At 33.2% G+C, this 10,929-nt stretch overlaps 3 protein-coding genes across 8 annotated transcripts; 1 reads left to right on the top strand and 2 right to left on the bottom strand.

Annotated features, from left to right (window-relative positions):
* The first annotated feature begins 168 nt into the window (after nt 1-168).
* On the top strand, nt 169-5,297 carry Uvrag (UV-resistance associated gene). Of its 4 annotated transcripts, XM_083095513.1 has the most exons (10): nt 170-325; nt 420-588; nt 698-902; nt 1,043-1,630; nt 1,703-1,875; nt 1,958-2,184; nt 2,284-2,454; nt 2,567-3,517; nt 3,605-3,671; nt 3,744-5,297. In XM_083095513.1, the coding sequence occupies exons 2-10, from the start codon at nt 484-486 to the stop codon at nt 3,936-3,938; spliced, it is 2,682 nt and encodes an 893-aa protein (XP_082951639.1). In that variant the 5' UTR covers nt 170-325; nt 420-483; the 3' UTR covers nt 3,939-5,297. The 4 variants fall into 4 exon arrangements, with proteins under 4 accessions (XP_082951638.1, XP_082951639.1, XP_082951641.1 ...); XM_083095512.1 differs by having other exon boundaries at nt 169-588; XM_083095515.1 differs by lacking the exons at nt 170-325; nt 420-588 and having other exon boundaries at nt 783-918.
* Nucleotides 4,872-7,105, bottom strand: LOC145969406 (uncharacterized). Of its 2 annotated transcripts, XM_083095519.1 has the most exons (5): nt 6,655-7,105; nt 6,419-6,568; nt 6,156-6,310; nt 5,922-6,083; nt 4,872-5,764 (listed from the first exon to the last, which is right to left on the bottom strand). In XM_083095519.1, exons 2-5 carry the CDS (start codon nt 6,562-6,564, stop codon nt 5,583-5,585), a joined length of 645 nt encoding a protein of 214 aa, XP_082951645.1. In that variant the 5' UTR covers nt 6,565-6,568; nt 6,655-7,105; the 3' UTR covers nt 4,872-5,582. The 2 variants fall into 2 exon arrangements, with proteins under 2 accessions (XP_082951645.1, XP_082951644.1); XM_083095518.1 differs by having other exon boundaries at nt 4,873-5,764; nt 6,419-7,105.
* Nucleotides 7,106-7,283: 178 nt separating this feature from the next.
* On the bottom strand, nt 7,284-9,051 carry LOC145969404 (uncharacterized). 2 transcript variants are annotated; one of them, XM_083095517.1, is made up of 4 exons: nt 8,858-9,051; nt 8,379-8,759; nt 8,139-8,244; nt 7,284-7,669 (listed from the first exon to the last, which is right to left on the bottom strand). In XM_083095517.1, the coding sequence occupies exons 2-4, from the start codon at nt 8,655-8,657 to the stop codon at nt 7,335-7,337; spliced, it is 720 nt and encodes a 239-aa protein (XP_082951643.1). In that variant the 5' UTR covers nt 8,658-8,759; nt 8,858-9,051; the 3' UTR covers nt 7,284-7,334. The 2 variants fall into 2 exon arrangements, with proteins under 2 accessions (XP_082951643.1, XP_082951642.1); XM_083095516.1 differs by having other exon boundaries at nt 7,284-7,672; nt 8,858-9,050.
* Between the last annotated feature and the right edge of the window lie 1,878 nt (nt 9,052-10,929).

Here is a 10,929-nt window from a genome sequence, read left to right as displayed (position 1 = left end):
GTTGCCCAACTGTTGAATCCGACCTGAATGCGGCCATAGAGGAGCTCTCGATCGACCAATCAGGACACAGGAATTTCTCTCGTCCCGATTGGTCAACCGAACTCTACTTCATTCCGACTAATTTTCGAACGCAACCTGGACGAGGTGTCAGAGCACCGATAGATGTCAATACGAAGAGCTGTCAGAATTTGTCAAACGTTATCACGCTCGTTCGCGTGTAGATCGTGTATATATATATATATATATATAACGACTTAAATCGTGAAACTCACGCGCGATAAGCCAGCCTTGGCGAATGCATTCGTCGAGCAATCGTTAAATGAAGGTTTGTTTGTTCACGCTTTATCTCGCAATGAATCGGCATAACCTGTTCGCGCGCATATACGATTATAATTACTCCAATTAATTGAAACGTTCAGTTTTCACTATTGCGAGACTTTTTTGCGACTGGATGATACTATCGCAGTACTATGAAGTTACACGATGGAGCTCTCCGAATCGCGTAATCTCGTTAAGGATTTAGATTTAACTCTTCAACCGCGAATCGCCCCGCGGTATAAGATCTGGCTCCCCCTCGCTACACAACAAGTGAGTTGGAATAATTGAAAATTGACATCGATAAAAATACCTTTTACACAAAAGCTTTGACTGAAGCTATTGTTTTTCTACACGTTATATATAATATTATTTTTTTCAGTTACGGCTCAGAAGTTTAGTACAAATAATAGGCCATAATTTGAAAGCCAACGTAAATGGAGAAGTATGTTGGTTCTATTATACGTTGCATAGATCAAGCATGTCGTCTCCGTTGTACACAAGCGAAGCGATCGACAATGCCAATCCAAGATGGTCGAGTCTTGAAGTGCCCACTCTACATGCCACAGGTTATTCAACAGCCAGTGGTGAGCGTTACTATCTGTTAGTACAATAAATGCTATGTTTCTTGGTATAAGTATGGTACTTATCATTGTATCTTGCTCTTAGCTTATTTGATTCTCGTGAGAAACGAAAAAATGATTTCTCTCATTGTCTCTTTAAATAGAAATTATCTTGAGGATCTGGAGGCGTTTGATGCCAGGTGACAATACGACTGATGTAACCCTCTTTACTTGGGCGATATCTTTCACTGGATTAATATACATGGGTCCTAAACTTCCGACTAATTTAGAGACCATCCTGAAAGAAAATTCTTTGATATTCCATTTTCAAGGTGGATACTTTACTCCTGCATACTGCTTTGTAACAAGTCCGGATTTGAAACGATATCTTTATATGAATATAAATACATCTGAAGTTAAGAGTAGTTATACTGTAAATAAGCTTAGCAGTTTAAGAAGCAAAATGCAGGCACTAAAGCAACAAACAGAATCGGTGCAAGCACTCAGACTACGCATTGCCTCGGGCGATGACTTTCATACTCCCAAATATCCACAGACAACTTTGAATAGATTATTGCAACCACGTAGAGTAAACAGGGAAAAGAAAATGGAAATTATGAAAATACGTAAAGAGTTAGAAATGGCTAAATTTAGAACAAAATTACTAGAGCAAGAAAGAGCGCGAAAAATGGCAGAAATTCGCGTATTGAATCAATTACACACTAATATTGTAGAAGAAAATCAAGATCATGGTAAATATATTTAGAATTAGAATACCTGATATATATCTGAAAAAATATAGATAATAAAGAATTATTTCCCAGGTTCTGATTTGATGGAAAGATATAGAGAATTGAATAAAGACATGGAAAGACTGAATGAATGGCGGCAAAATCACATGGATACAAGGGAAACGTACCTGCAAATGAGCAGTCAACTTGCGCAAAGACGACGGCAATTAATCTCGGAATTGAGTTTAATATATTCAATTAGACAGGTACAGAGCGTTCTCTAAAATAATTAAAAAAAACCTATTAGGATATGCCAAAAAATGTTGGGATATCTTCTTGATTTTATAGGATAATATTGGAAAGTTCAGAATAAACGATGTTTATTTGCCAGACAGCGAAGAATTAGAATTATCGAATGACACACAAGTGGCTGTGGCATTAGGTTTCGTCGCGCATACAACGCAAATGATTGCAAATTTTCTGAATGTACCAACTAGATATCCTATTATACATTATGGTTCGCGCAGTAAAGTTATAGATCACATTACAGAAAGTTTATCTGACAACGACAGACAGTAAGAATTATTTCAAAATTGTTTTTAAGTGTATATTGTTTATAAGTGTAATAAAGATTTATGCATGTATATATTATTGATACATATGTATATTTTTAGATTTCCACTGTTTGCTCGAAGTAAAGATAAGTTGCAATTTCATTATGCTGTATACCTGTTGAATAAGAATATTGCACAACTTCGATGGTATTGCGGCCTTCCTACCGCCGATTTAAGAGCGACGCTACCAAATCTCGCTACACTGATTAACATAAAACCCAATCAGATGCAGTATGTATATTTTATAATACAATATATTATCGAGCATACACACACACACATTATCACATTATATATGTCCATATTTTCATTGTATTTTGTAATGTTATCTAATGTTTCATAGCTTAGACGATTCGAAACGAACATTTTCTACCTCATCTTTGGACACCGAAGGTGGTAATGGTAAACAGAATCCACCTCTTACACCACCACTCCAAAAAATAATTTTTGAAAAGTGTCATCGTTCTTCTCGGTCGATGAGTCAATTGAAGAACATCAAATCATCACTTGGATCCTCTTTGGATCAAGGTTTGGACAAACCTGTGCAATCACCTGCCTTGGACAACCAATCAAAGCGTATTTGTAAATCAGAAGAGAGTGCCATTGACAATAAGACCTTGGTATTGGCTAAAGACAGATCGAGTACTAGTAGTAATGAAACGTTAAACAGTGCCATTTTAAATAATATCGGTGATATAACTCTTAAAGATAAAGATAATTTTGCTGAAATTAACAATAAGATTGTTATCGAGAGTAATATCGAAATCATGATACCTACATCTGTTTGTAAAGCGAGGAATGTCGTGGATAGCTTGGAAAGTTCTGTAAGTGCTCGAGATAGAAGCTCCAATTCTATAAGTAGCTGCGAAATGGCTCTCAGCAGTAGCCAAAACGATGTGGACGATAGTTGTAACGATACTTATGTTAGAAAAGAGAGAATCGATGATAATGTATTCCCGATTGATGACAGTTTGAGAAATGTCAAAGATGCGATAGATAGTGTATTAAGGAATGGCGAATACACTAAAGTATATGATTCCAAAAACGACGTTCCACAAAATTACGATACAAGTAGTAGTACAACTATAAATGAACAAAATAGTAGTATTCAAAGTTCACTTATAGAAACTGCCATTTATAGCAGAGAAGGTTTTGCCAAATCATGCTTATCTTTGGATGACATGTGTACTTATGAAGAATCAGAACAAAAGCAGAGAACAAATTCCATTTGCAGTTATCCGGAAGAATTTACAAGAAATGCTGCACTACAACAAAAACGTAGCTTTGAATCAATGTAAGTAGATGTAATTTACTTGTATTGATATGTGTATGTACGTAAATTAATTTTTTATATGTAAATATACTTAATGGCCTTTTTTAGAGAGAATAGATCGAGTTACCCGCAACACGTTGAGAAATGGCCTCAAAATGTAAAAAAAGAAGCAATGGTAAAATTTGATCAATGCCTTCTCATTTTTAATAATAATATTTAAGTCATAATGTTTATTTTATATCTCTAGGTGGAAACGAGATCGATTTTAAATACATCAAAATCAGACTGCTATTCGTACGACGATGTGAAAGCGCAATGTGACATTCAAGCGTCGAGTGAGTATATAGACATCATTAGACGTAGTTCAGAGAACGTGTGTGCTCGCACTGAAGCTTTAGCTAATAAGAAAACTAGTTTCAAAGTTATGAAACCGCGTCTTTAATATCTCTGCCTATGTCATAAAATTGTGCCCTAATACATATTAGTAATAATACATATTAGTAAGCACCAAAAAGTCATAAGAAGACACGTTCAGTTTATACATATGTCAGAGTACATGTGGCACCTCTTTCTTACCCAGTGAGAAATAACAAGTCGGATAGACGTTTGTTAGACGTCTAAGATGTTTAATAAACGTCTATTGCACATCTATTAAACGTCTTAGACGTCTATTCGACTTATCATTTCTCACTGGGTATGTACATTGGACATAATATGATAAAAATTTAATTTAAAGTTGAGTTTTTTGAATTGGAATTATAAAAAATGTTATACATATATATAAATACACATATATAAAAAATATTATCTTTTAGTTATTTAAAAAAAAAACAAAAAATGTTTATAATAAATTACTTGTAAACCTTACAATGTGTAAAGATATGAAAAAAATTACATATTTTGCGTGTGACAAATATAGAGTAAATTATATATAAAGCAAACCATATGTTATGTTTATATATTATTCTACACATAAATGCTTATATCTTCTTTTTCTTTCCCGTGTTTATGTAACCGTGTTTATGTAAACTACTCTGAGAAATACTATCAATAGTATGATAAAAGAGATATTGAATATAACGAATATGTACGATTACGGTCAATAAAAGTGATAGTTCCTCTATAACTATCTTTTTACATGTGATATACAAATATGAGGATATTATCAGATATATTATTTTATGTATTTGCATTGTTTACACTTGTGTGAAAGTCTAATTGAAATCTTAATAATATTAATTGTTATATAAGTTGAAATTTTTTTAGTTTTGTTAACGAGATGTATATATGTATTGATACTGTATTAAGTTGCAGCTCTATATATATTATTGTAATATATCATGACAAACATTCATATTGTTATTATCTCTGTGCGAAGATATTTTTATTAAACTGAGGTGATATATAATACAATATAAAGGTTTGTACATATACATACTATAAATATTCTCTAGATTTTTTCACTGTACTTAGCTCATATAATTGATTAATATATTTAGTTTATGTTTATGATACAAGCGGTTGAATATATCAATATAAGTGATTATATTTTTGCCATCGAGAACGTCAACTTCGTAAACGTATGTACGAGGACCAAGCAAAGTACATAAAATCATATAATAATTGCTTAGCGAAACGATTATGTAATTAATTTGTAACCTAATTAGATAAAAATGCAAAAACTTGAGAGAATTGCTCACAAAACAATTTTCTTGTGAAATTCGTTAATAACCAATTATCGCAATGTGATAAATAAAGAAATTGTATATTCCAAAAGATAAAGGAGAAAAATTGTATTTTATCCGCATGTTTTAGATTTCCTTCATTTTACAGTAAGCAAATATACATCATTTCTCTCTTAAGAAGAAGAAATTTTAATTTAATTTTAAAATTTAATATCTGTTCATTTCTTTTTAATATGTTTCAGAAAACGTGTAGTATTAGTAATATTTTGCAATAGATATTTCTATATTTTTTCTTCAGATGCGAATATGTAAAAATTATAGCAAACAAAATTGTGCATTTTTATATTTATATTATAAATGCAACATTTATATTATTATTATGCCGATAACATTTATATACGTTATGTATTTCTTTTTTGCGCTACCTTTGATAAATTGCAATCGCCAAATTTTCTCGATGGAATAAGAGGTTCTAAATATCGCTGCTGATTTTTCATATTGGTCAAACCCATTTTACTGATGGTATCTTTGTACTCTGAAGAGCCTGCAAATGGTTTATCCCAGAAGGGGCAAATTTCTGAAACTGTGATTAATTCGAAATAATAAGTAATGTACAAAACAAGATTCTTGCTACTCAAAATTTTTACAAATTTTGCTTATATATATTTTTACAAATAATGCTTATATACTATATGTATTCGTCATGTGATATTTCCTATACTTTTAATTATCATAATTACTTTTTAAGACATCTATCTTTTTGACAGGTTGAATCGGGCTCTTCATTGCCGAATATCTAAATTTGATCGGATCTCTATAAGCATCCTTTAATTCGATGACTGCCGGCGTAATCGGTCTGTCTACCGCTGCCATTAACGATCTGTATTCCGTAACGGGCAGACCTAAGATGATAAAACAATGAAAATTGTTTATCAAATTTATTCTAATACAATTCTTGTATTAAGCTAATTCACCTCTCTTTTTGTAATCTATTTTGTAAATGCTCTTCATTGTTTCATCCATATCGCGAGTACTATCCAACATTAATGACGTGAGATGTACCATTTCACGATCGACTTTTAGTAACTCATCGCGAAGACGACGTTCCTTATCGGCCAACTGCTTGTACCTTTAAAAAGAAATAAGAACGGAAGATTTTAAAGCGGTTTGATACGAGGGGATATATGAATATTTGAACAAAAATCACATAAATATAGTTTAAAAAATTGGTGTTTACCTAGCTTTTTTATTTTCCAAACCGTGAGCGTCACATTTACAATCTTCCGGATCGGATCTGGGAAGATACAATTGAATACCGGTATCCATCGGCGGAGGTGGTGGCCCGAGAGGTTTTGCATAAGGATTATTGAAATCTTGTTTCATTACGCTAAGAAAAGGTGCACTCGACATATTGACATCAGAGTTCGATTTCGCGAGGGTTTTCTTAAGAATTAAATTGCAAAGCCTGCACACCAGGAATTTTCAATATTTCGAAGTAGAAAACGTCGAGATTAGGCAAGACAAGATAGGGATGAATCCATAGATAAAGTGTTGGTGGCACCTTGCGAAAGATTAAATTTTGACATTCCTTGGAATAGCCAGATGATGCATCCTCTCACCAACACGATTGACGTGATGGTCGCTCTGTAGAGCGCATAGTATAATATTGCATTCAATAATGCAATTACAACGCAGACGAAGAACGACTCAGCTATTTTTCATCATTCATTTTATATAAACTTTCATAGATTTTATTTATCTCGCATTGTATGAAATTTAATCTTTTCAAGACTGGCTAGTTGGATGATCTCAACCAATTCGATTAATTTAGTGGGTACATATTTCTGCGTAAATAATTACGTATGAAATTTTGATTGACAGAACGAAATACACGATGACAGATATCATCTGAAGTAGTCGATATTTTTCTTATAATCCAAATAAAAAATTTGAATGTCAAAATGCAAATTCTTCTTTCTTTCCTACGATTTTATCTCTTATTTTTCTATTTATTCTTTTAATAATTACTTTATATTTTTTTCAATATGCAAAATATTTTTTGTGCACTTGAGAGACAGATGAATGATTAATATTCAATAAACTTTTAGCTTTCTACATCGTTTTATTTAAATTGGCAACTAATTGCATTTTTTTTAATTGGATATACATTGCTGATACTGGAGTGAAGCTTTTCTCTTTGCGTGATGCAATTTAACACGCATAATGGCGTGGCCAATTTTGCTAATGCTGTCTTGGTACTCGGACTTCCAGGGCGGTAGTTTTTTAGACTCTATCTCGCATCTCTTTTCGCGCTTGGATCCATTCTTTCGCTTGTAATCACTCATTATCCTCGAAGGAGAGGGATGACAATCAGTCGTCGGCGAACAATCAGTCTCTATCGTTATCTTTATTGGCATACGACATTGCAGTTGCTGACCGTTCGTATGAATGATCGCCCGTGCTAGATCACGTTGTGTCATACGTGCAGCTGCTAACAAAAAAATATAAATTTGTCCAAGTAAAAAATACATGCAATATTGAGCAAATATATAGGCTGCTTCTTAATAAGTGCGAAAAATTTTAGGAGATGATTCTTTGTCGAAAATTAAAGGGGGTTTTTCATATAAACATATACTCCTACATCCCTCCCTGTGGAGTTACACTCCTCCAAAAATGGAGGTAAAAATTACGTTTTTATTTTTTTCTCAAATTTGGAACAAGTTAAAGAAACGAAATTAGGTGGATATTTTCTACTAGTAAAAAGTTATTTATTAATATTTTTTTCAGCCTCCCGTATTGTTATAAGGGGATGAAACTAGCAACCCCTATTCAATTTTTTATTAGAACTTTTTAATGTTTATATGAAAAACCCCTTAATTTTCGACAAAGAATCTCCTAAAATTTTTCGCACGATAAATATGCGTAATCTACTTTCTAGATATTTTTATCACACTCACCGGGATCACTGTAATGCGCTTGATACGTCGTTTTGAAACGGTCAACATCTCTTCCTTCATCTGGTGATATCTTCTCTAATAGTCCATCGGGATATTCCTTTTTGAGCTTTAGAAATTGAATTCAGGATTTAATTGCATTATTTTCTGTAATTAAATTCTATCTTATGCACTAATTTTTCTAAAATAAAATAAATTATATTATGCACGAAAGTCTGAGAAAATAAAATTCTAAATATTTACTTTTTTCACACAAATAGACGGTTGATCGAGTTTCTTTGCGAGTCTAGTCTTGGAAGAAATCTTAGTTTCTGACAATTGTCTTGTTCGATCCCGATCGAGATACTCTCCGAGACTCGCATCCAAAAGCTCTTTAAGCACTCGCGGTGAATCGGTACAAGCGCAAATTTTAACAGCGATTGGCGGCTTGATTGGTGGTTCAGTTTGACATATACCTGGCATGTCAGGCCAGACATAGTCTTTCTGATAAGTCGAAACAAAGTGATTTTTCTGATTCATCATTTAATTTCCGGACGATGAAGAGGAGGGAGTTTTACCAAGATTTTTTAGAGAGATTTTTATCTCATCGTTGATAGATATTTTCCTGATCCTTGCTTGACACCACTAATTAAATATTAATAATAATATTGAATATTAATATAAATGTATTTATATATGTTAATATTATTATATATATAAAAAAATTGTCAATTTTCTCGTACCTGCCAACATTTTGCGGCGATAGATTATCACTTTAAATTTCCATTATGTCAATTTTCAAATACTTATTAATTGTTGCCATAATAAATTTACAATTACATTTTTGTACTGCAAAATTTTGTGCATCTTTGATCCAAATTTTGGTTGGACATTTTAGTCCTGATCGATCGTCGATTTGTTAAAAAGGCGTTTTTCAAATTTTTGCGTCTTTACGGTAACTTAATTCAATAGAACTTATAAAAATAAATTTTTCATCAATATTATCACGAAAAAAATAATCGATAAAAAATATTAATGAGGAAAATCAATAGTTAAATTTCAATTCTCCTCAATTCGTTATAATTAATGATAAAATGATTTTGATCGTAACAGCTGGTAGAATAAATAAGCTTCGTTCACGGTAAATATTCCGATCGAGTATTACTGTTCGCATTCGTATTATTACAAACAAAGGCGCAAAGTAGCAATAAAAGATGGCATCGCAAACTGGAAATTATTGTGTTTGGCACGATGCCGATTCGCGATAAAACTTATTCATTTTCAAGTCAAACATTAAGCCGAGCGGTTGTTATAATTAATATGAACCAGAGATAAATCTTAATTATTTTCAAATTTCAATCTATCTCCTCTTCGCCTCTACATGTGTTAAAATCCCTGTTTACAGATATTTATAAACGGAAAATCCTTACTGTATTCATGCGACTAGATTTATATATGAAATACGATAATTGCTCCGATAATGATCAGACTTGAAAGTCAATTAAAGAACAAGAATCATCCATTTGATCCTCGTCTGTACACAACGTTCTTTCTCATCGGTGTCTGGCATCGGTCCAGAGACAACAGATAGTTCAATGTAGAGCTGACGAGACGATGACGAGCTCGGTGTTTCTCGGCCACCGCCGGCAAAGGACGCTCGCTTTATTTAGAGATTATACGTCGATTAAAAATTTACACTGTTCCGCTTCCGGAAATGCCTTGAAATTTGCATCGCTTCATCCTTCCATTAGCATTCAACAGAGATTCGTTTACCTTCTCCTTAAATTTTTGCTAAAGAAAATTACAAGTAATCTTATGTCTAATTAACGATAAAATAAATTAGCAAATTAGCTCTCAGGTTTTCAATGAGTTCTATTCATCTGCTGTTGCACTTTTCAAATTCTATTTTTAATTATTTCTAGCAAAATATATCTAATACTCTCTTTTTTTCTCAACAGCTAATAATATATATGAACACATGAGAGACTTAGTCATCTGTATATCATTTTTTATGGTAAAACATAATTTAGTTTTACTTGTCTGAGTCATGTAAAGTGACATTGTAAAACTCTGCTTCTCATTTTATCTTTATTTCACGATTGTGCTCGCAAATGTAAAATATAGGGAGTAAGATGAAAGGTTGAGATATTTTAACGATTGTACTACAGTCGAATCTGCGGTTTTCGACTTAATAATGTACCAGAAATCTATCTGTCATTATCATCATAAATTCGAACCATCTTATCATTTTTTAAGTCTAGTTCATTTCTAGTCTCTCTCTTTCTCCTCCTTCTTGAAATCATCTTTTTCCGAATTAAACTTTTAATTGGCTAATCAATAACTCGACAATGTGAATCGTTATTTTCGGCGCTACGCTTTAATTCTATCTTGCGAGATAATAAATTAAACAAGCGGCTTTTAGAACGCATCTAAATCCGAATCGAGTTTCCGCTGCTGGAAGGTATCTATCTCGAGATGGACTGCTGTTTTGGATGAAACTAATAGTCGCAGATGGTAACAGTAGTAGCAACGAAATATTAAGAGCGCCTCGCGGAAAGAGATGAGGACACGAAAGGGGTGGTCCGATTTAACCGGTATAAATCATCTCCGTCTCGCGCCTTCTCTCGTCAACTGGCACACGTTTTCGAAGAAAGGAAAGCTCGGAAACGGTACCCGATGGTCGCTCTAAAGATATCGCTGCGTCCACGTCGCCAGGAATAGAACCGTGACGTCGTCGCTCAACGTCGACGAAAGAAGAACGACGAAATCGTGCACACGCAGCTGGTCTAATAGGATTCATCTACGAAGGCGCGAT

The sequence above is a fragment of the Camponotus vicinus genome, unplaced genomic scaffold (genome assembly GCF_025532165.1).
Source record: "Camponotus vicinus isolate PSW18456_S1 unplaced genomic scaffold, iyCamVici1.0 SCAF_3, whole genome shotgun sequence".
In the NCBI taxonomy this organism is placed as follows: Eukaryota; Metazoa; Arthropoda; class Insecta; order Hymenoptera; family Formicidae; genus Camponotus; species Camponotus vicinus.
This window is presented reverse-complemented; position numbering and strand designations above follow the sequence as displayed.

What these genes read in the sequence shown, in the direction of transcription:
- Uvrag (XM_083095512.1), top strand. Translation starts at nt 484, where the DNA reads ATGGAGCTCTCCGAATCGCGTAATCTCGTTAAGGATTTAGATTTAACT. An exon ending in TCCCCCTCGCTACACAACAA is followed by an intron (nt 589 to 697) that starts GTGAGTTGGAAT and finishes TATTTTTTTCAG; the next exon opens with TTACGGCTCAGAAGTTTAGT. An exon ending in TTATCTGACAACGACAGACA is followed by an intron (nt 2,185 to 2,283) that starts GTAAGAATTATT and finishes GTATATTTTTAG; the next exon opens with ATTTCCACTGTTTGCTCGAA.
- LOC145969406 (XM_083095518.1), bottom strand. Translation starts at nt 6,591, where the DNA reads ATGTCGAGTGCACCTTTTCTTAGCGTAATGAAACAAGATTTCAATAAT. An exon ending in TTGGAAAATAAAAAAGCTAG is followed by an intron (nt 6,311 to 6,418) that starts GTAAACACCAAT and finishes TTCTTTTTAAAG; the next exon opens with GTACAAGCAGTTGGCCGATA. An exon ending in AAAGATAGATGTCTTAAAAA is followed by an intron (nt 5,765 to 5,921) that starts GTAATTATGATA and finishes AATTAATCACAG; the next exon opens with TTTCAGAAATTTGCCCCTTC.
- LOC145969404 (XM_083095516.1), bottom strand. Translation starts at nt 8,657, where the DNA reads ATGATGAATCAGAAAAATCACTTTGTTTCGACTTATCAGAAAGACTAT. An exon ending in CGTCTATTTGTGTGAAAAAA is followed by an intron (nt 8,245 to 8,378) that starts GTAAATATTTAG and finishes CAATTTCTAAAG; the next exon opens with CTCAAAAAGGAATATCCCGA. An exon ending in AGCGCATTACAGTGATCCCG is followed by an intron (nt 7,673 to 8,138) that starts GTGAGTGTGATA and finishes TTTTTTTGTTAG; the next exon opens with CAGCTGCACGTATGACACAA.